We start from the raw sequence: 20,683 nt of genomic DNA, 5'->3' as shown, positions 1-20,683 counted from the left end.
GGATTGGTTCTGGCGAGAACGATAGAGTCTTAGTGAGACTTTGCTTCGCGATCGACTGGCACAAGTATTTAGAATCAGATTCTGCTTCCCATTCGTGCGGTAGGAGGATGTCAATGGCTGACAGGGGAAACGAGCTCGGGGGAAAGTTGCGATTGTCACAAATACTCAGAAGCCTCGATCCAGACACAGATTGGATAAGGGGTTCATAGGCGAGCCTCCCCCTTGCACAATTGAATGTGCGATTGCTCAATGGGTAAATTCGAGCCTTTCCGGATCCAACAATAGTAGCTACTGCTGTGTGATGCTTATTCTTAATCGTTTTCCAAAAACAGGCAATCATCAGGCAACAGCAAATCATCAGAATGGAGATTTCACGAGAGGGCGGCGTGAAGCAAAATGCATTCTAGTCTACACACGCTGCTGGGATGGCGGATCTTCTCTCAGCTCAGACCCTGTGACTCGGATTGAGGAGGTCTTGTCGGAGGACCGGAAGCAGCTCTGTTTATTGACGAAAAAAATCACAAAATATTCAGCAAAGGTCCCGCATCCTCCTCATAAATTGTCGGGCAGAATATCGCGATTTGAACAGCTTGGGCGCATGTGATAGGAGGCGTGAGACTCATCGCTCTCGGCGAACTTCGATAAAATTCGACTCAGAGGATCGAATGGCTCTCTGGTGGACTGTATTCAGAGTCTGATGATCATGGTGTTGGCATTCCCCGCCTCGCACTTGAAGCCCGAGGATTCGTAAAATTTTATGAGATCATCCTTGCAGTCCAGCGATAACTTGTAACAGCCGACTCGACGGGCTAAGTGAACGATACTCTGAACGATTCTGCAAAGAAAATATGCCATCAACTTGGTGATCTACACGATTGGAGGAGGGCGATCCGAGTTATGGGTCGATCGCTGACTGCGCCTCGAGCGACTTCGTCGGAATGAAATTCCAGGATCAAACGTCCCGAAAAAGCATCATTGTTTCTCAGACTCCCCAGACTCCGCCGGAGGTCAAATCAGCGGAAGATGCAGCCGAAACCCATTCTATGCCCTGACTCAGGCGTCAATATTTTGTGATTGAGAGAGACCAGGATCATCAGTCACCGGCGTACTCACATCCGGCCGAGATTTTTCCCTCTGTATGTTTGATTCACCACAACGTCTTCCAGGCGTCCACGCTGAAAATCCATTCATTCATGAATGAATGTTATTCAGAAGCAGTCGCCGACCTCGCCATCGGACAGCATCTGCTGAAGCTATTGTTCGAATTCGTCCAGAAAATATGCACATTCGTTTATCTCGAGAGAATTTCTTCCAGAAAAATCTCAACAAGTTAGCCCTTCCCTTGATCCCAATGAGGAAAAACTGCTGTGCCCCTGTAGAGCCTCACTCACCAAAGCGCAGTTTCGAATGAACTTCAACTCGACTGCCAGGGTGGACGCGGCGATGATTTTTGCAACTCGTTTGTCTTCGATAACTGTGACAAAATAGTGATGTTTGCAGCTCCGCATCGCGTCGAATCTGGCTGAGGAAGATAAATGATTCAAAAGAGGGAAGAAGGCGATCGAAGCGATTGGCTCCTGCTTGCTTTCTTTCTGTATCTAGCTTCGGCTGTCCCAGCTCAATGGCGTTTGTCCAATTATCCGTATATCCATCCATGGGTACCGTAAAACCCGCGAACCGCCCACCAGGACGATTTGGCATCCGGGCAAAAAGGGAAGGCTGGACCAATTATGATCGCTGACATCGTGGACTTGGATAGGATATTCTGGCTGGCGTACCTCTGAATGCTTCTTCGTCGTAATCGCCCACCGTCGTCAATTGCGAGAGAAGCTCAGGGAAACCTTCGGAATAGGAATCGATTCTGATTAGGATGAAGGCTGGATCGATGAAACGGAGGTTCGAAGAGGAATTTTCCCTTGATTGATTTGCAATGTTTGAGCGATAAATAGATCATATCTCAAGATCTGACAAAGGCTCGAATATCACTGCTCGACATGAGAGCGCGACGCCGACGGCTCGCGTCAACTCCTTGCCGACTTCGGTTTCCTCGATGAAAGGGTCTCAGATCAGCGGAATTTTCGGAGCACGTTCGACGGCGGTACGGAGAGTCGTACCTTTTCTATAGTCGTCTCTCCTGAGGGGTCGAATTTCCAAGCCTTCCGCAGGTCTGAGCGCAAGATCCGAGAGCAGCTCCGGATCGAAGAGCAGTTCCGGATCGAAGTTGGGATCCGGGGTGCCGAGATTCTGTGACATCACTGCAAGAAACTCACACATTTCTTAAAAGAACGAGTTTTTCCATCCTTCTCGAGCTCCGTCACGGAAACTCGGTCAGGCGCACGCGGAGGGCCCGTTTGATTACATCATTCGCCGGGAAAAATCACGGTTCAAAGGTTACGCCGAGTGTTCGATTTCAGCTTATCATCCTCGCGCGAACTCCCTCCGGCCACCATCAGCATCCACGGTTTTCGGGCACAATTTGGGACCACGTTCGTCTGCTCAAAGTTAGGGCGGTATTCGAGATTTCCGCGGACGCGAAGCACTTCAATCATTTCGGTCCGGGTGCATCCCGGCGCTTTCAGGGAATGACTTCGCGCACTTCCTCCGCCAGCTGATTCAGCTGATCCCGTCTTTCGCCCCTCACTTTGGCGCCTCAATTCGAGCGCCGGAAAATGTGAGAAGGCCACAGAAAGCGGTATCGGTATGTTCTGCTTCGCTTCGCCACACGGGTCGATAGCGCTCTGTAATTATTGGTGAAGTGACCACCAGAGTGAGCCAAAAGGTTGCCTCCCCCAGAGACTCACCGATATTTGAACAAAAACAAAGCACGAGAATATTTTGTTCGAGCGATATTCAGAAGGAGGATTTTTCCTCCCGCACAGTCCTCGGTCGCGCGTTCCAACGGAGCTTTCGATGTGCTGCAGCTTCCTTCGCGAATTCCGAGGCTTTCAAGCGAGAACCGTCTGTTCTGCGGCAGAACAGCCGCGCATGACAGGGTGGAGAGGAGAAAGAGCCGTTAGTTATCGCCTTAAACGGCAAGAACACCCTCTCATCGTGGACTCCGGGAATATCCAATGTGTTTCGAGCTGAGAAAATCGGCCTAAGCGGAGCTATCATTCCACAACTCGGAGATTACGTCACATTGCACATGCTCGATATCGATATGCATTGATGTCTTGTCGAGGACGATACTGGAGACATTCAAGACCGCCTATCGGCTGACTCGTCCGCCGGAAAACCTTTGGGGCCCCATTGCTGGTTTCACAAGATTGCATTTGCTCGTTTCCGTAGATCGCGCGAGCTTCTGCGCGAGATATCTGGGTGGAAGGGTCCTCGCTAGACATATGGCAGCTCCTCATCGATTGGATCTAGATAGTCGCTGCAATGGAAATCCATGTATTGTGATGTATTGTCGGGAAAGTCTTCGGAAGATTGGGGAGGAAGCACCACTTCCCCCCCGGTGGGTGTTGCAGCATGATTTGAGACAGCGGACTCATTGTAGGAAGCGGCGACTTTCGCGAGGGTCAAACACTGAGGACGAGCGAAGACGTCGAGAAGCGAGAACAATGAAGGGCTGCGGCGAGCCGGTAGAAAATTCAATCAAGCTGTCGCGAGTCAGAGGATCTCGGAATGTTTGACTCTTCCTTGTCTTTCGTAGATCCGTCTCCTTATCGCTGAGGTGGTTAGCTTGTCAGACGGACGCTGCGAGAGGGATCAATAATGTACACATATCGCATCAGGGGTTCGGGGGAGCCAATCCGACATCCGGATTGGGATTATCCGATGTCAACTCGACTTCGCTTCTAGGAACCGCAGCGTCTCCGTCCTTCTACAAAGCGTTCCTGCTCCGGTCGGGATGCTTGTTCTGGTCGATAGCAGGCCGTTCGGCTGCGTGCTGCGTGGATACTTCTCTTCAAATTCTCTCGGTACTTGTGAACATCTCTTTTCGATAATACGTCAGATATTTCCGAGGACTCATTGATCCTTATATTCCCTCTGTGTTTGTTTTTCCCGTAAGATCTCTGGTCGAGAGCTCGAATACTCGGGAGGTTGGAATGTGGAGTAAACCGTCACTCCGTCTGACGACCGTCCACAGACAAGGCACACGCAAACCCAGGCGACGATATATGCGATGAGAGAATATTCTGTACCGAACACCTTCCTTGGGGACGGAGAGGGTCCCATCGTCCCAGAATCGAGCGACCCACATTCGCATGGAAAAAGTAATGCACTCGACGAATCCATCGAAATGGAGAGCGAGCCGCCTGGTGCAGTCGACGTTTCCTGTATGGATCAATGTCATCATTGTCGTCACGCTCAGAGCGAAACAGACGACAACAGCCTACTTTTCGTGTGGTTCGTGGTGTTCAGGAGTTATCTCCCACGAACTCGCCCATAAACTCCCGCCAATCCCTGCGAACAGCACTTCCGACGTGAGTCCTGCCGCTGAGAATAACGCCGTGGTTACGCTCGAGCCGTTCATCCATCGATAATAATCCATTCTGACACTGACCGAGCGAAGATTCGATTCGTGGCGCGAAGTTTCAAAAGAGTTCGCCCTCACGAGTTCGAATCGCTACTCGTGAAGTGCTTCTAGCGAATGTTGATGAAAGCCGGCTCCTGAAACACACCGGCGGACTCTGACTCTGAATAGTAATCCCTTATCTCTTCGTTCCTGTGCCGTAGATTCCTCTCGAAGAACAGAAAGCGTGATGAAACCCACTTACTTCGGATGGAAGACAGCTGTATGAAACTTAGTCGCGGAGGGGTACCGGTGGATTCTCTCCGCACTTAAACTCAGCGGGCTTGATGGAGGCTCGGATCTCATCGATGGGAATCGAGTCCAGAGGCGCCTCAGAATTGAAGCAGTCAGGAAACTGAGGAGTTCAGTGGGAGACGAAACGGGACCTCGGTATACCCCTCGACGAACGAGGTTGGTTATCTTCTAATTCTTCATGAGCCTGCTTCGGACGTTGGATCACTGTGTCATCTTGAAGCTCATGATAGACTTGATATTCCAGAGCAAACAAGCTCCTGAGAACTCAAGGATGACCGATCACAGGGATGAGATACGGTTCCGAATTAGAACCCCGAAGCTGGGACCGAACCGGCTCTTCGAGGGGCAACTCTCCACGGAATCTACAGGGGCCCCCGACAGCATTGAGGACATGCGCGTTGGAGTCAGGACTCGACGTCCTGGACGCATCGAGTTCCCGTCAATAACGGACAACGAGTTCTTTGATCTGGTAGATCAGATAAAGAATGCTTGCGCAGACGGACGTTGGAAATTGGTGTTCGAGCTGCTCGAGCTCTTGTGTGCGAGAAGATGCAATGAAGAGGCTATGGAGATGAAAGCACAGGTGAGAATTGACAATGGATGCTTCCGAGAGATGTATCCGGCACGATCTTCGAACGTTTCTCGGCGGAATCGGCACGCGATGTTTGATACCTCGTGCTCCCTCTCACTTGTTAGCCTCTTTCGGTTGCATTAAATGGCAATGATATGTACATATTATACTACAGGTCCAACTGCAGCTGGGAGAGAACTTTGAAGCTGTCAAGAACTGTGAACGAGCGATAAAAATCAATCCTCTCTGGTGGGAGGGCCATCGTACTCACGGCAGGTGTCTGCTGGCTTTCGGGGAGATCGAACTTGCCGTAAAAGCCTTCGAGAGGGCGATTCGTATCAACCCGGCCGATGAATCCCTCCGTGAGGAATTCCGCATCGCTCTCGAAGATCCCCGTGAAAATAACGAGACCATCAGAACTGGAAAACCTTTCTGGAGCTAGCCGCTTAAGCCCCTGAGGGAAGGGCAGCATTCAGGTTGCGACCGATCTCCCGACGATGCTGAAATGTTTAACCCTGGCAGAAGACATGAATGTGTATAGAGTTTCTGATGAATAATATCTGTTGTACTCGGTGGAATTCATCTCGGTGAATGCATCATGCTTCCCTCTCGCCGTATTCCATTCAGACAGTTCCGTATATGTCATCGGCGAGGACAGCAGGTAACCGATGAGGGTTCCGTCAATTAACATCGGGTTGAGGACGAGCTTGTGAGGTCAATCGCTGGGTTCGGAGCTTGCCGGACTCTAATCCTCCTCTTGTAGGTCAAACCGGTTGAGAGCAGTACTCGCAAGAGCCCTTCGATCTACGACAGCGAAACAGAGACGGGAAGGGCTCTTGGAAATTCTTGCAGATCCAGGTCGTTGAAGAGTCGTGCTCAGCCCAGTCCTCTCGAGACTGTGACTCTTGGAGTTCGAGGGGTGTCTATGAGCGGAGAGAATTTTCACGCCGATGAAGTTTCAAGCCTCGGGAGCAGTTCACCGTGCGCGGGAGAGTGGTCAGCATGTCAGGATCGACTTATTAGACAGCCTCCAGCCAACTGTCGAAGTCGTACATAGCATCGTCACGAACGTTTCCTCGTGCCGTGGGAACTCGATAGTGACTTGCATTCCCTCTGGAGTCTCTGAATAGAGACTGTGTGCTCTCCGCAAGCCAGCTGATCAATTTTCTGTCATTATACCGCTCGAGGTGAGAATCCCTATTCCTGAAGGGATTCCCGTGACGCAATCAGCGTATAGTTCGGGTCCGGCTGATAAAGACCATCTCTAGCAAATTATCTGAAATAATTGGATGCCCATTGGTACATGAGAACCTTTCGTTCCCCTCTCGGGCGATAATTATTTCTCCGGAGCGTGCCCGAGGCCAATCGCCGCGAGAATTGGAGTGCGCCAGCCCTACTGACTCTGAGAGGGAGGGGGGTGTACCCGCGCAAGTCCCAACTATCGCCCGTCTTATGTACATGAGAAGGCGAAAACCCATTCAGTATTGATGAAGATCACCGACGAGAGATGCTTCTCCCATATTTTTCAAGCTACCAGCATAGGATTCGCATTCGTATCCCGGTCGTAACCTCGCTGCCTCTCAGTCAGAAAAAAATGAGAATAGAAACCATCGAAGAGAGCCTTTTAGAGAAGGCGGTACGGAACATGATTGAATTCGCGTTCAAGAAGGGATGGCAACCAATTCACTTCAATTCCGGCTCTGTTTCGGGAGCTGGTCCGACTCAGGTGTCCGAGCGAGTTGTCGGTCGGTCGAGAGTTCCGACGACCGGTTTGGTCAATGTCGTGCACCAGGGGGAGCCATCTGTATCGAACTCCGACTGGAAGTGAACGAAGAGTTCTCCGACTCCCGGGGGGCGCAAGAGAGGCACGACGACGTTGGCGGCAGGGCGCCCTCATGGTGGTGGGCCAGCATGATCGAAGGCAGCTCGCCAGCCAAACCGTCCTGTAGCCAGCCTTCGAGCTCTGCCATGGCGGCCTACAGCTAGCCTGGCAGGCAAGCAGCCGGGTAACACAGGGAAGGGCGGCCGCCGAAGAGGAATAGGAGGAGGGTGAACTGAGTACCCTCCATTACGAGGGCCCGCCGCTTTCGTTGTTCCCTTGCCGACGGAGAGGCATACTCGCCAGCCACCCAGCCAGCCATTTCTACTTCTGGCCGTCCATGCAGTGAGTGTTGAAGCGAAGAACAACTGTTATTGTTGGACAGAAGGAACACTGTGTTCGAGTGCATAAACTGCGTGCTTGCACCCTTCCCGGGTTATTCCGAAACCTCAGCGACGCAACCTCTGCCCACGTCACGGAAACTACCCCGAAACTGACGGAGAGCCCGAACACCCTCAGCTCGCCCACAACAAGGTGACTCTAAGGACAACAAGGCGGGCGCAACCCCGCCGGCGTTATTGTTCCTTGGTTTTATGTTTTTCACAATGCACTCCACAAGAAAATATCTGACCCGAATCCATCTCGGCTCGCTCGCGTCACGTTGCGCGTTTGAACGCACCGGCGTTTGCTAGAGATGGCGTCGCCCAAATGCCGTGACATTCAAACCACCCCCTACCCCCTCGGGAGGGATCATTCTATCTATATCGTTTTTTTTCTTCACAATGTTCCACGAATATCGACTGAATCCGATCCTGTCGTCGCTCTGCGCCAATCGCATTTGCAATAGGAACGTAGAAGCGAACATTTGACCAGTGTCTGGATTTGCCCTTGGTGGTCCGCGTGCACTCCTCAGAAGGCTCATTGCGACTGGGACTCCCGTGTCCGTCGGGCGAATTGTTCGCTCCAAGTGCATTCGCGCGTCGGAACAATTTTTCCAGCATGGGAATGTGCTCGACACTGAGCGATTGCTAGAAGAGATTCTAGTGCCTAACGGCTCAGCGAGATCGAGGCGACCTTCCAAAATGGAACACGTTCACCACAGACCATAGGGGCCCCATAGACTTACTATGTTCAAAAATATCCCGCTCTCACGAGCGTGAGGCACGACTTCGAAGAAGCACTTGTCTCCGCTGATGACAATCTGATGAACTCACTCTTTCTCTACCTTTCCCCTTCTGTCACAAGTCCGAGTTCCGGACAGACTCTGTGCAGCTGTCCAGCTCACTGCTAATCCTGCCAGGTGCGGCACCATCGTGTTCGCTCACAGCTGCCAAAAGCCTTCCGGAGTAGGGACACCATAGTGTAGCTTCTCTGCGTCTGCATCGGATACACATAGTCGGCATTCACCTCCATAATCCCCGCTTGAGTTCTCATGCGTCCGCCAATTAAGTGTTCCGGTTGGGCTGAAATTCTGGGAATTCTGATCATTGGTCAGCCCTTGCCCCCAAGCTTTCATCAGTCCCCGATTGTCAAGTTACGGAGTCGAATCTTGTCTTCTACAGATTCTATCGAGACGAGCGGGAAAAGCTGCTCATCGGTTGCGCTCCGATAGTGTGTTTGCTCACCGAGGAATAACTCCTCGAATCGCGAGCTCCCATTGAATAATCGGAATTATTCAAATCCGATTCTCGACGAGGTCCGTCCGAGAGTCAACATGATCCCATCATCGAATTCCTTCTTTGAAGCTCGTTCGATGAGCGAGTTTCTGAAATGCACATTCCTCTCACGTCATTGCTAAAGCAAATGGTCTCCCGGTTACTCTCACTCAGTACAGGAAAAGAGTCTCCCTCCAACTGGAAACCAAAAATGATAAGTCGGCCAATCAAGACTCGGAACGCTTGTCTGAAAAAGAAAGGAACCCTTGAATGGCGTGTTTAGGTAGATTGAGCTAAAACGAATGAGAAAGCGAGAAAACGTGTCCATGTCGCGTCTACCGCTCGGACCGCGCATCACTCACTAACAATTACACGGTAAATACAATCACTCCCCTGCGGTTGACGAGCTTCGAATGCTTTGGCGATGCGTCAAGAATAATTTGAAGTGTCTCTATGACGCTAACGATTCGCGTCTCCCGATTCGCCCCGAGCCCCAGAGAGGACGACCTCTTCTCCGAGCCGACCGGGAACTGATTGTCGCACGCGACTGCCTATCATGCGAGCACGGGAATCGACTTGCGAGTTAGATGCGTTCGAATATCATGGATTTGGATGCGGCTCGGCGCAGCATTGTTGGCTATGAGAGTGGTCCAAATGAATCCAAGGATGGGTCAATTGAAGGACTATCCTTCGCCTTACGGCGTGTGATCTTCACCTCAAAGGGATGCTTTTGGTAAGCGATGCGTCTAGTGAATAATCGACTGCCGCTCCGTCGAAACAATCCCCCACGAGGCAAGTTCCAGGGAAGCAAGAATTCGCATTCTCATGTCCCACCGATCAATAGTATCACCGAGCGCCGACCCCTGTCCGTCTCCGAGACGTTGATCCACGTGACGATTGAAGCTTGCAGCGAGCTGTTGTGACACTCTGGAATTAGCGCGTCCCGATTCCCAATTCGAGGAAAGCTCCGGGCGGCGCTCCGAGCCTATTCGGAGATTGATTTCGATTCGATTGAAGATTTCACATGCCAGAGGAGGGAGAGCAGCAGCGACAGGTTCAGACTTGTCTCAATAGCTCGTCAGTCGAGTCATTCCTTGGGCGATCGCAACAGCGTAGGTCCCAGTATAGCGTTCCTACGGTGGCGCTGGTCCTCCGGGAGAAGCCGCAGCATTGCCGAGAGTACAAACAAGAGGGACATGAGAAAATTCACGAGAATTCCATCAAGTCTCTAGCGCTTCTATTGGGCAGCGGCGCGGTGTCTGAGAACGTGGGCGGAACCTTGTGACAACCACTTGAAGTCCACTCGTCCTCAAAGCGAGCCAACGACCTTGGCTATATATAGCGGGCAGCGACAACTGATCTATGAGCCACCGAGAGCAAAGTTATCGCCTCGAAACAATGATTTCCGAATTCATACTAGGTAGCTTCCGATTCCATCCTGGAGGAGCCTTCGAGAACGAGAGAAAGTGAATCTGTTCCTCCTTTTTCTGCTCTTGCGGATCTGACCGACTCCTAGATACGCCCGGAATCGAACTCCCCCTGAAAACGAACGGTCAGCCGTCTGTTCTCCGGGAGCCATTATGTGCAATTACGGCGGGCGTGGATCGATACATGCGGGGATAGGCAGATAGGGAGAGGCGGTACTCACTCGCCGCCGGCTTCTATTACGACCTAACGAATGGTCTGTCAATCCTCTGAATACGTCGCTAAACTTCCCCGAGGTAAGCTCCATTGCGCCGAGCTGAGGATAGATCTCGCCTTCACTCGAGGAATTACATATACATACATATTGTGCCAGCGAGCACTTTGAGAAAGCCCGAGCGGTATCTCAGCGCGGTAGGGAATCTCCGTCTCAACGACGACCATCCGCTCAAAGCACGTTTATTGGAATTTTCATTGAGTGGAATGAGTCAAGGCAACCTTGGAAATCCGACGAGACGGCTTCAATCCCTAGTAGAGGACATGATAGAGGCTCGCCGGTCGGCGGGCCAGACTCTTTAAGTGTTTCTTTTACATACAAAGCGAGGTGATCTGTGATATCCTCTCTCGACATCGTGAATTCTCAACTCTCAAGTCGCCGAGTATCCTGTTGAGCGCGAAGTATCGCGAAGAGAACGTCGGAGTCGTGGATTGACGAATTCCGGAATGCGATCGCTCGGATCATCGCCGAAGCCTACGACAGCAGCCAGTGATCAATAAGGGATATTTTTGCAATGGAATATAGACATTCACTCCTCACGGGGGCTCAAGCGACGACAAGTCCTCAGATTAGTCGATATGGAAGATTCTAATGCGTTGTCGATCCATGTGACAGCATATTTCAGCCTCCCTCTCCCTATCGCTCCTCTTATCGTATTGCTTGGTATTCCTCCGGCTTTCCGCTCCGTAAACTCATTATGTCCCTTATCTTCATTTATACGGGAGCGGGGCCGCTGCGGCAACAGGATTCCGGGAGCATCCTTGGGGCACTTTGCACCTTCTCCTGGCGTGACAACCGAGGGTAGGGGACTGTGAGCGGAAAAACCTGCCGGAAAGGAGCTTGGCGGTCGGCTTTTGCCCTTGATGACGGCATTGAGGTCCCAGTTACGCAGCAGGCGGTCGGCGAGTCGGTCGAGCCGACCAGGTGACTTATTCGATCACGAAACGTGTAGGAGAACCCACCGGTACCCTCTGAGCGGAAAGGGATGATAGTCGGAGCGATTCCCGATGGAGCGAGTGTTTTATGTGATACTTTCCGTCCCGCTCTCGACCACCGATCGGACTAGACGTGGGGCTAGTCGCTGCATTACGAATATTTCACTCAGACCGCTCGCGGCGGACGGACGTCTCAAAGAGCCTTTCCGACCGGGAACTCGCTCCCCGATGAGAGACAATGCAGGCAATCCGGACGAAGTATCATCAGGGGCCACAAACCACCGCCTGAGGTCTAATACGATCACAGACAACACGCGACCGCACGCGCAACTCAATCTCTCGAGCTTTCCTCGAAATGGAAGCACGGGAGTCATTCGAGGCAAACACGACAACTTATAGTCTTGTCCTCCCGCCCGCCCGTCGATCACGAGAACGAAACCCCCTCTTGAGCCGAGGTGGAAGATTTGCGCTCGCTTTTCGGTGCTCTCCCTCGCGCTGACCTCTGTCTCTTCGCAAGCGCCGATCATTAGGCTCTGGCAACCTTTGACATTCGACCTTCTCTCCCTCCCTTCCGAGGAAGCCTCGTCAGGAGCGGGAAGACGGCACCAAGGGAGCCACGGAGACCAGGGGACGCAATCGCTTGCTCGTTTTCGCCACAATTGAGTGCTACTCCCGCAGAAGCCTGCCATTAATGCCCGCGGGAGATGACGACCCATTGCTCGGCCACAAGCACGGAACAAAGGTTCCCTGTGGAGGAAAAGGCATTGGGCTATCCGCAATACGTCCCAGGCATCGCAATCAAAATGCGGCGTCACACCGCGGATGCACGACGACGCAAAGCGGCCTCTCGATACAAGAACGGTTGAGAGGTTCTCGGAAGCTCTCTCTTTCGATGCCGTGGTATTTGCCGTCGACCGTGGAAATAGACGGCAACAGATGCGAAAAATCGGCCGTGGGGGCGGCCGTAGCTGCGGTCTCAGGCGTGCGAGAACCTAATGGCGGCCACGGCAACGAAGGCCGAGCCACACTCCCGTTCTGAATCCTGCAGCGAGCCGGGCAAGCAGACCGAGCGGGAAACACAGCGCAGGCTAAAATGTCGGGCGGGCGATCGATGCCCCTGGCCGAATCGAGTTGCCCAGCCCGCTAGCCCCCTGCTCGAAGGCTCTTCCGTGGGTCGGGCGGTCGGTTTGCCGGCTGGACGAATGCTCGCCTACTCGATCGGTTCACCGTTCGGCTGACTATTTCGTTGCCGTGGGCTTTGGTCTCGTGACCATTGTCAAACCAATGAGCGAGCTGCGTGTTCACGGAGAGCGCGAGCGCGGACTAGGGCCTTTCAGGAAGCCCCGGTCACGAATCGAGGTGCACGCCCTCGAAAAGGAGTTCCGATGCCCATCGGATCTGATTGCCGGCCGTTCCGAGCGGAGGGAGTCCCCGAGTGACTCGATTCATATCACTGCACCGAGCACAATGGCTTTCTGAAAGGTCCGTGACTACTCGAGAACACAAAAATCAGAACACGATCTCGAACGCGGGATTGAGGACGGAGCCTGAGAGCAGCCGAGTGAGATCCTGACTTTTGAACCGTCGTTGTCGAGTCAGTAAGCCGAGAAGTGATTCACGTCTAGAGACCAGAATCAGACGATGCGCAGGCGAAGGATACATACCAGAAACGATGGAAGCGTTGCAGAACCACCCTGATATGATTGGAAATCTCTAACTCAGACACAATAGGATGGTGGCAATCAGCGGGATAATCGCTCGAAGAGTCCATCGAGCGAGGAATGGAAACAGGAACAGGACACCTTCGGGTCTACTGAACGCCCTGTCTATCGCGAGTGTAGGACTCTGCGCTCGGGGTGTCGCACAACAGACAACAGAGAGGTCGAATTACTAGAAATATAACAAACGAAGAATATTTCTTTTTCGGCGGTGAGGGGTAGAGGTTAAGAGCTTCTCGGCACTCTCGCAAACGGTTCGATGGAGAGGATCCTCGCTCACAGCTTTCGCGTTTAAGCATGTCTTGTTGAAATCCAGAACCATTCGAATACGTGCCACTCTCCGCAATACCAGATAAGAGGTCTGTTCCTCCTGGTGAGCCGCGAAATGCTGATCAAAAATTCCCGCTGATATTCGATGTGGGGAACTTCCCCCTTCGTTTTGAGCTAGGTTGAGACCAGTGGTTCGGTGGATTGCGAAAGGTTTCACGGTCACTCGTCAGACAGCAAACGCCGACGCAAGTTATCTTCCCGCAGATCTGTACTCTCGGTTTGCTGTGGTAGAAAGCGGGGGATGATCAGCGAGACAGGATTTCCATCATGCGACGAACTCGGGTTCTGACAGTTGATTTCGTTTCTTACAGGCTCTGAGCTTCGAAAGCTGTGAACCGTTGCTGAATCGCGAGAGTTTTCGATCCGCCACACAGAACGCTAGGAAAAATGGTCAGCACGACGTGTCAGATCGCAGCTGCGATCTCCTTGGTTCTTTTTGTCTCGATTGTCGTACCAGGAGGTTAGTGCAGCGAAGTTTTTTCTAACAATTAGCGTGAGTCGATCGTTATTGTAGTCTTTCTGGATTCTCCATCGGGAACGGAGAGTCGACGGATTTGAAACCTTAGATTCCTTAATGAAGAGCACGCCTAATGTAAATCTTCGTAATCTCCAGCCGAAGCATTGAAGTGCTACATTTGCAACAGCAAATACAATGGTACGGGCTGCCTGTCGCCACCACACAAAGATTTCATCAGGGACTGCCCCACAATCAACGGACAACCTGCTATTCTCTGCAGGACCATGTTCATCACAAGTAAGCCTACAACGAAGGATATTTATAAGCATATGATCCGATTATGCCTCCGGGAAGTCGATTCGATACCCCTCGAGTCTCCGGGAAGCATCTTGATAGCGAGCACGAGAATCTGGCTAATAATTATTCTGCATTCTATTCCCAGTGGGAACCGAGGAGCCGACAGTAGATCGTCGTTGCGGTGCGGCGAAGCAACACAAGGAATGCCTGAACACAGCAACTTTCCAAATCAAGTCGACGACCTGCCAATGCGAAACAGACGCATGCAATCCTGCGACAGCATCTGCGCCAACAATGATGCTCGTAGCCTTGTCCGCGATAGTCGGAGTGGCACTATGCAGGTCCGCGTAAGAATCTCTATTCACAGCGATTGCCGAAGTCTGGAAAGCAACCCCATCGGTTCGCTAGCTCTCCGGAGGCTTTTAGAATGAATCGACGAAAGTGTTCCAAGGACTCCGCCATCGGATATGATAAGAACAACATCAACAACCACAAGGACAGCATTGTATTGTCGACACGAAGCCATTTCGATAGGAAGGGAAAACAACCATTATAAATGAAAAACAAAACCCATAGCGAAAAATTGTGGTCGATCAGATCCCCACCGGATTTCTCACCCGAACCGGAAGGCGAACCTGATGTACGTTTTGTTCCGCTGACAGAGAACTGAATGACGAACGAAGTGACAAAAAGGCAACCGAATGATTAACACTTTACAATTATTGCTCGCATCGAACGTACGGTACCGAGAACCGACGGAGACCATTGCTACTACCAAAATCCCACAGTTGGAGGCCGATGTATTGGAGCTGAGAATGTTGCGAGGCGGTTAACGCTTTCTGACCGATTAGTCTTTGTTGCTTAGCAAACGGTGAGCCAACTTCAACGTTGACCACCTCTGGATGTTCAGGTAGAGGTTTTCCGATGGTCGACATGGCTGGCAAATTTATCAATTGATTGACTGATGAATGAATCGTTCGCAAGCATCAAGATATATGGTTCCCTCCAGTTCCGTTGGTCTGAAAGATTGTCTATTCGATGACTGTCGATTGTTAGTACGATGTCGCTTGAATCACTTCCAATTGTCAGATATGGATTCTACGGGTAATGAACATTTTAAATCCACGGTGTGCACTCATCGAGGTAGTTCCTGCTGCTCAAACAAGAATCACTTTCGAACCACATGCGAGCGAAGGTACATACCATACGCCAGGCTTCAGATCAGGCACGATGCATCATTATCTTTCATTCGCCACCCGAGGAGAGGATGACCAGAATATCAGATGGTCGTCTAACAGAATGACTCCTTACTCATCACCAACCTCAAAGACACTCGATACCGGAATTCAAACCCCACCAAGTCACTCAACCTACGCCTACGACATGAAGGAGAAGACGCCCAGACAGACCATGATACCTAATTCGGAACAGAAAAAAAATCCGCCTAATTACAGACAAACATTCAACAGACAGACAAGAGATAGGATTCCCGGTTTAGCCGATGCGATGACGGGCCGATTGAGACGTCTTTCTTGTACAAGATTATCATTAGGTTGATGACGACAGCGTAGATGACGGCGGAGGCGACAAGAACGACGGTTGAGATGACGAATGTCCGTCGCATCCACGTTAGACGAACTCCGATGGCGTCGATTGAATCGCGAACGCTCCGCAAGCCCGAGTTCAAACTCTTGCCGTCTCCATGTCGCCGTTATCCAGCATCGTGTTGCCATCCCACGACTCATCTGATCGGAGCTTGGGTTGTCAAGAAGGGCTGAGTGATCTGCGTCGAAAAACGGTCTCTGAGCCTTGCCCGTTCAGGTTCGCCAATCATGCACGACATGCGTCCTGCGAGGAACGCGCTCGGACAGAGACCCGAAGCCACCGAATCACCCAAAGTACAAATGCAACATAAAATAAAAGGGAAAGTAGCTTCACTGCTACTCAGCATGGCGCTGAGTCTGTCTACCATAGATGGGAATCATGAGCTGAGCCGCGAAATGTCTTTGTACCCTTTCGACAAATGAGTGCCTTCTCTCGTTCACCTTCCGCATGTGGTGGCCGCCACGTTGCAAGCCGACCCTCAACATCAAGAACAGTTCACGATCTCTGATGTCCGATGTCTAATACTCCGCATCAGCTGCGCGTATCTGAGTGCTTCGGAGGTTCCGACCGCATGTTCTCGACCCAAGATGCGTAGACGACAGCGATTTCTATGATCCGAGGCAAAAGTCTTTTGGGTACAAAGGAACAAGAGATTAACAGACGACAAGCGAACCGAGAAACCAAGATCAGCTGTCATCCTTCGAGACGGTTTCCGTTCTCGTCCCGATTGTTCCTCTTCCCGTAAGGTAGACGGAACCGTGGGCACGCCCGAACTTGTTGGAGACGGCGCTGATAAACCGAGATAAATAGTCCTAGTCGACTCCATCACTGCCAGAAAATTGCGATGGAATTAAACGAGGCGACTGCGTTCTCCCGGATCCCTGACACTCCATGATTTGAACTCCTCAGATCGTCCTGGTCTGGTTCGCAAGGAAAAGTCCTCGGGATAAGATTGTAGCTGACCTCCGAATTGTCCAGATTCAGAGGGCGGAATTGGAGAAGAGTCGCGGCTTCTGTCTCGAACAGGATCGCCGCGGAAATCGAGGGCGCAATAAAAACGCGACGAAGCAGACACATCGTCGAACAAGCGCGAGAAAGAATGGAAGACGAAGCAGCAGAAAACGTTTCGCGGTATCGGCGCAGTCGAAGTCGAGATAGAAAACAACTCTATTTTCAATGATAAGCATTACGTGATATCCCCGCGCCCAACCGCGGCTGGCCGGCGCAGTTCCTGAAGCAGTCTCTCGGCACTCATCTGCCCCGTCCATCAACCAGCTATCCGAGACAACTAAAAATATACAGTAATGGCGCAAATCAGACGGAGAACAGACATGGAAAAACAAACAAGCACCTACACTAACAGACTAATGAGCGTTAGCGAGTAGCCAACGCTAGACCAATCGAAGCAAGTCGAGACTCCGAATCATCTCACTAGATACGCGCTCACTAATTCGTAGTTTATGCTCTAGCATCTCTATCCTGCTTAAACGATCATCAGTTTGATCTTCGTCGATACGCAGTGAGAGGCGAAATTTCTGAGTGAGGCTCCGTGAGTCTTCTCTGAAGAATTCAGAGCTCGAATCATCATGGAACTCGCTGTACTTTCAATCAACGTCTGGACTTCAAAACCGATCTCCGGAGCTGCTTATGAAGAGACATGGCAAGGGGTAGGAACACTGAAACACGACGATACAGGCAGGAACAAAGAGACAAAGGAATGGGGGGAAACCAACGAAAACACACAACCGATCGTACGAAGAATAGTGTCCCATATTAAAGAATTTGATTGATGAGAATATTGGTGATTTGAGAATAGTCGCAAGTCCTCAGACGTGGTTCGAGGAAAGGATTAGATAAGGATGACGGATGAATTCGAGTGTTCGCGCGCGGAGAATGCGTGTATAGCCAGTTCTGCCAAATTCCAAGAATTGTCATCTAAGCGAGCGCTCCGCGACCGCTCTTCCAACTCCAGCAACCAGGAATCAGCCGATGCGGAAGGTCGCCATCACGTACGTTTATACGTTCAACGACTCGTAGGAACGAAAAAAGTGATTGAGGGAAGGAGAGGATGCGTGCAGGAAGTCTCGCGGAACGAACGGCGTATGACTGGCTGAGAAACGCTACATGAGCACCACACAATACCATCCCTGAGTAAATGAAAACCAGAGCACTCGGAGGTCGCGGAGCAGCGTCGTCCTGCTAGGGATCGTCGACCCGCGGACGGTCGTCGGATCGTGGTGTTAGATAGCAGGAGCATGCTTAGGTATGGGCTCTTACGAAGTCATTATGATTATTATTATATATAGTTTACTTCGATATATACCGACCATTACTTACGGGAGGAAGAGACAGGGGGAAAGGAGGAAGAAGAATGTCTCCAGGTCCGTGGAATCCGATAAGATGAGAAAAATGCTGTCGTGTGAACCACTGATAGAGACGAGGATGTTGATGATGATGGTTATGATGATCCTTAGCTGGATGTTTTTAAATTACTGCGATTAGAACGACAGACAACCTGGAGCGCGACGACGGAAGCTGAGTCGATTCAACCAGTCTAAATGAGCGAGAGACGCAGGTCGGAAATGTCGGGCAATGTCCCATCCTCCCCCCTCGCCCATCGACTTGCGAGCTACAAGAGCCGACCCTTCTTGAAGATTACTGCATTGGGACTCAGTCAGTCTCTCCTGGAATACTGAGTGAGTCCTTCTGGACTTGATTCGAAATCCTTCGCCCAATCCACGTTTCCAATCTGCGGATGGAGAATCCAAGCATGAAATCATGGAATCAGATCATCGACATCGATCACGCTCCGGTCTTCTGATCCGCTGGAGCGTCTATAATTCGGAAACGAGTCAAATCTTCAGACGCGGAAACTTTGCGGGAGCCTGCTACAACAGGAGCTGCAGCCTCTCCAGTGAAAAAATCTGAGATCGAAACGCTGAATTGGTTCATGATGGAAATGATATCGATCCAGATCTAGAGTGGAAGGATTGAAAAGACAACTTACGACGAAGACAACACAAAAAAATCGATTGAACACCTACTCCCACTAGTCATTCTTTACTCTGAAAACATCTTTAAGTCCATAGTGAGCCCTATATTACCGATAGTCATCATGGCTTACTTGAAAGTTGGATAATAAATTTTAAACTACAGGAGATAATAATAAACGAGGTCACCAGGCTTCCTCATTCCTCCGGGTTACGTGCACCTAAAACCTGCAAACCTCCTCCATCAATCCTCTGGAGGCAACCACTTCATTGATGTTGCTGAGTGACAGCAAAAGTGAGGCGGAAATACTGCTGCCGATCGCCTGAGCCACTCTATTACAGTGATTCTCGAGGAGTTTTCGCCAGGCCCTGCCTCAGTGTCAGCTCGCGACCACCGCGCCCAACCTTCCTCAGGCTTCTTTGGGGGAGGAAATCGTCCCCAGCGCCACCTTGAGAAACACTGCTCTATGATCTCAGGGGTTCTCCAATAAATCTAATTCTGGCCCAGACCAGAACGAGAAGACACGGTCCTATGTGTCTCGCTGCCGCGGATTAGGCACGCTTTCCCGTCACGAATTGCTAATTATCGGGATTTCGCGCATGACACGGCATAGTTCACTTCCGCCAGGAATATATAAGCGAATTGAATGGGACTCACATCTCTCTCGGATATAGAGACGTTCCCGCAACTTTCCGCGGCAGAATCGCCGCTTGAAGCGGATTTCTGACTTTACGAATCATCGGGGCTGCGCATTACCGGGACTCTGCTGTATTGTACATCTCTCAAATCCTCAGCCTCGGGACCGTTCCTCAATCCTTACATGGGGGACATATATCTGAATTGTCAGCCATCGGGGGAGGAACGTTGAGAAGGAGAAAAGACCTTTTTCTCTCAGCTAAGATAAACTCTTCTATCTTGAGCCCCATTCAGTTGGATACAGTAGGCGAGTGGTCGAGCGAAGAGTTGAAGCAGTTTCCGATGATTCGAATAGGCTTCGCTCTTCCGTATACGCGGATACAGTACGTCGTCGTCTCGGAATGTCCAAGGCCCGAGTCCCCACTCACACGATCGACGATGCCGAGGAGGATTATATGTACATATTTTGCTCGACCCGGCCAGATCGGGCCGACTTTTCCCACGAGGAATCCCGATCGTACCCGAAGCTGCCGGGTTCCAGAATGGTACTCCGACTAATCGTTTTTCATGCGTCACATGGGATAATTGAATAATTCTGTTTTCCCACGCCTCTGCATACTCTGATTTATTCAGGCCATTAGAATAATATTAATAGCGATTGCAAGCATGCCGCTCAAACAATTATTTCCGGGGAAATTTACTTAGGAGATGATATTCAATTTACAGGATAGCCCAGGTCGGTCGGGTCGGTGGAATAGGGCCAAGTGGCAGACACCGCCGACCGCAGGCGGTCAACAATAACCAAATCGATACACTGGTAGCACCCCAATATGAATTTAGGACGTGGGGGAAGCGAGAACTTCTTGCTGATCTCATGATGACTCTTTTCCTCCAACGGTTTCCCAAATATTCAAGAATAGGTACACAGGCGCAAGAGGATACATTTTCGTTGTCGTACTCCTCGTCCGAAAGTTTTACCGTGGAGCCGAACCTTTCATAACATCCGATACCGTAGCTCCACGTTGATCATACAATCGATCTGACGCCGAAAGCTGAATCGATCCATACATTTATTCTCCACGTTCGCTCACAAATACACTCGGCAATCGTCTTGATACCGTAGTCTAGAGTCGCTCGATTCGGGAACCGCCAATCGGAGGTCGCAGAAAATACATGAATGAATTCCAATTCTTCTA

General features: G+C 51.1%; 3 protein-coding genes across 4 annotated transcripts; 2 read left to right on the top strand and 1 right to left on the bottom strand.

Annotated features, from left to right (window-relative positions):
- Window positions 1-485: 485 nt before the first annotated feature.
- Window positions 486-2,746, bottom strand: Gnpnat (glucosamine 6-phosphate N-acetyltransferase). The gene is made up of 5 exons (XM_003747239.2): window positions 2,115-2,746; window positions 1,779-1,841; window positions 1,392-1,522; window positions 1,114-1,175; window positions 486-835 (listed from the first exon to the last, which is right to left on the bottom strand). Exons 1-5 carry the CDS (start codon window positions 2,272-2,274, stop codon window positions 688-690), a joined length of 564 nt encoding a protein of 187 aa, XP_003747287.1. The 5' UTR covers window positions 2,275-2,746; the 3' UTR covers window positions 486-687.
- Window positions 2,747-5,107: 2,361 nt separating this feature from the next.
- Window positions 5,108-5,913, top strand: LOC100899054 (tetratricopeptide repeat protein 33). Its single transcript, XM_003747242.2, has 2 exons — window positions 5,108-5,357; window positions 5,521-5,913. Exons 1-2 carry the CDS (start codon window positions 5,166-5,168, stop codon window positions 5,785-5,787), a joined length of 459 nt encoding a protein of 152 aa, XP_003747290.1. The 5' UTR covers window positions 5,108-5,165; the 3' UTR covers window positions 5,788-5,913.
- A 1,577-nt stretch (window positions 5,914-7,490) lies between these two features.
- LOC100898800 (uncharacterized) lies at window positions 7,491-15,566 on the top strand. 2 transcript variants are annotated; one of them, XM_003747241.2, is made up of 4 exons: window positions 7,491-7,698; window positions 13,813-13,961; window positions 14,115-14,255; window positions 14,401-15,566. In XM_003747241.2, exons 2-4 carry the CDS (start codon window positions 13,889-13,891, stop codon window positions 14,604-14,606), a joined length of 420 nt encoding a protein of 139 aa, XP_003747289.1. In that variant the 5' UTR covers window positions 7,491-7,698; window positions 13,813-13,888; the 3' UTR covers window positions 14,607-15,566. The 2 variants fall into 2 exon arrangements, with proteins under 2 accessions (XP_003747289.1, XP_003747288.1); XM_003747240.2 differs by lacking the exon at window positions 7,491-7,698 and adding an exon at window positions 13,492-13,530.
- Window positions 15,567-20,683: the final 5,117 nt, after the last annotated feature.

The sequence above is a fragment of the Galendromus occidentalis genome, unplaced genomic scaffold, assembly GCF_000255335.2.
Source record: "Galendromus occidentalis unplaced genomic scaffold, Mocc_1.1 scf7180000077515, whole genome shotgun sequence".
NCBI classification, from domain to species: domain Eukaryota; kingdom Metazoa; phylum Arthropoda; class Arachnida; order Mesostigmata; family Phytoseiidae; genus Galendromus; species Galendromus occidentalis.
The sequence above is the reverse complement of the archived record's forward strand: the minus strand, read 5'-3'. Positions and strand labels throughout refer to the sequence as shown.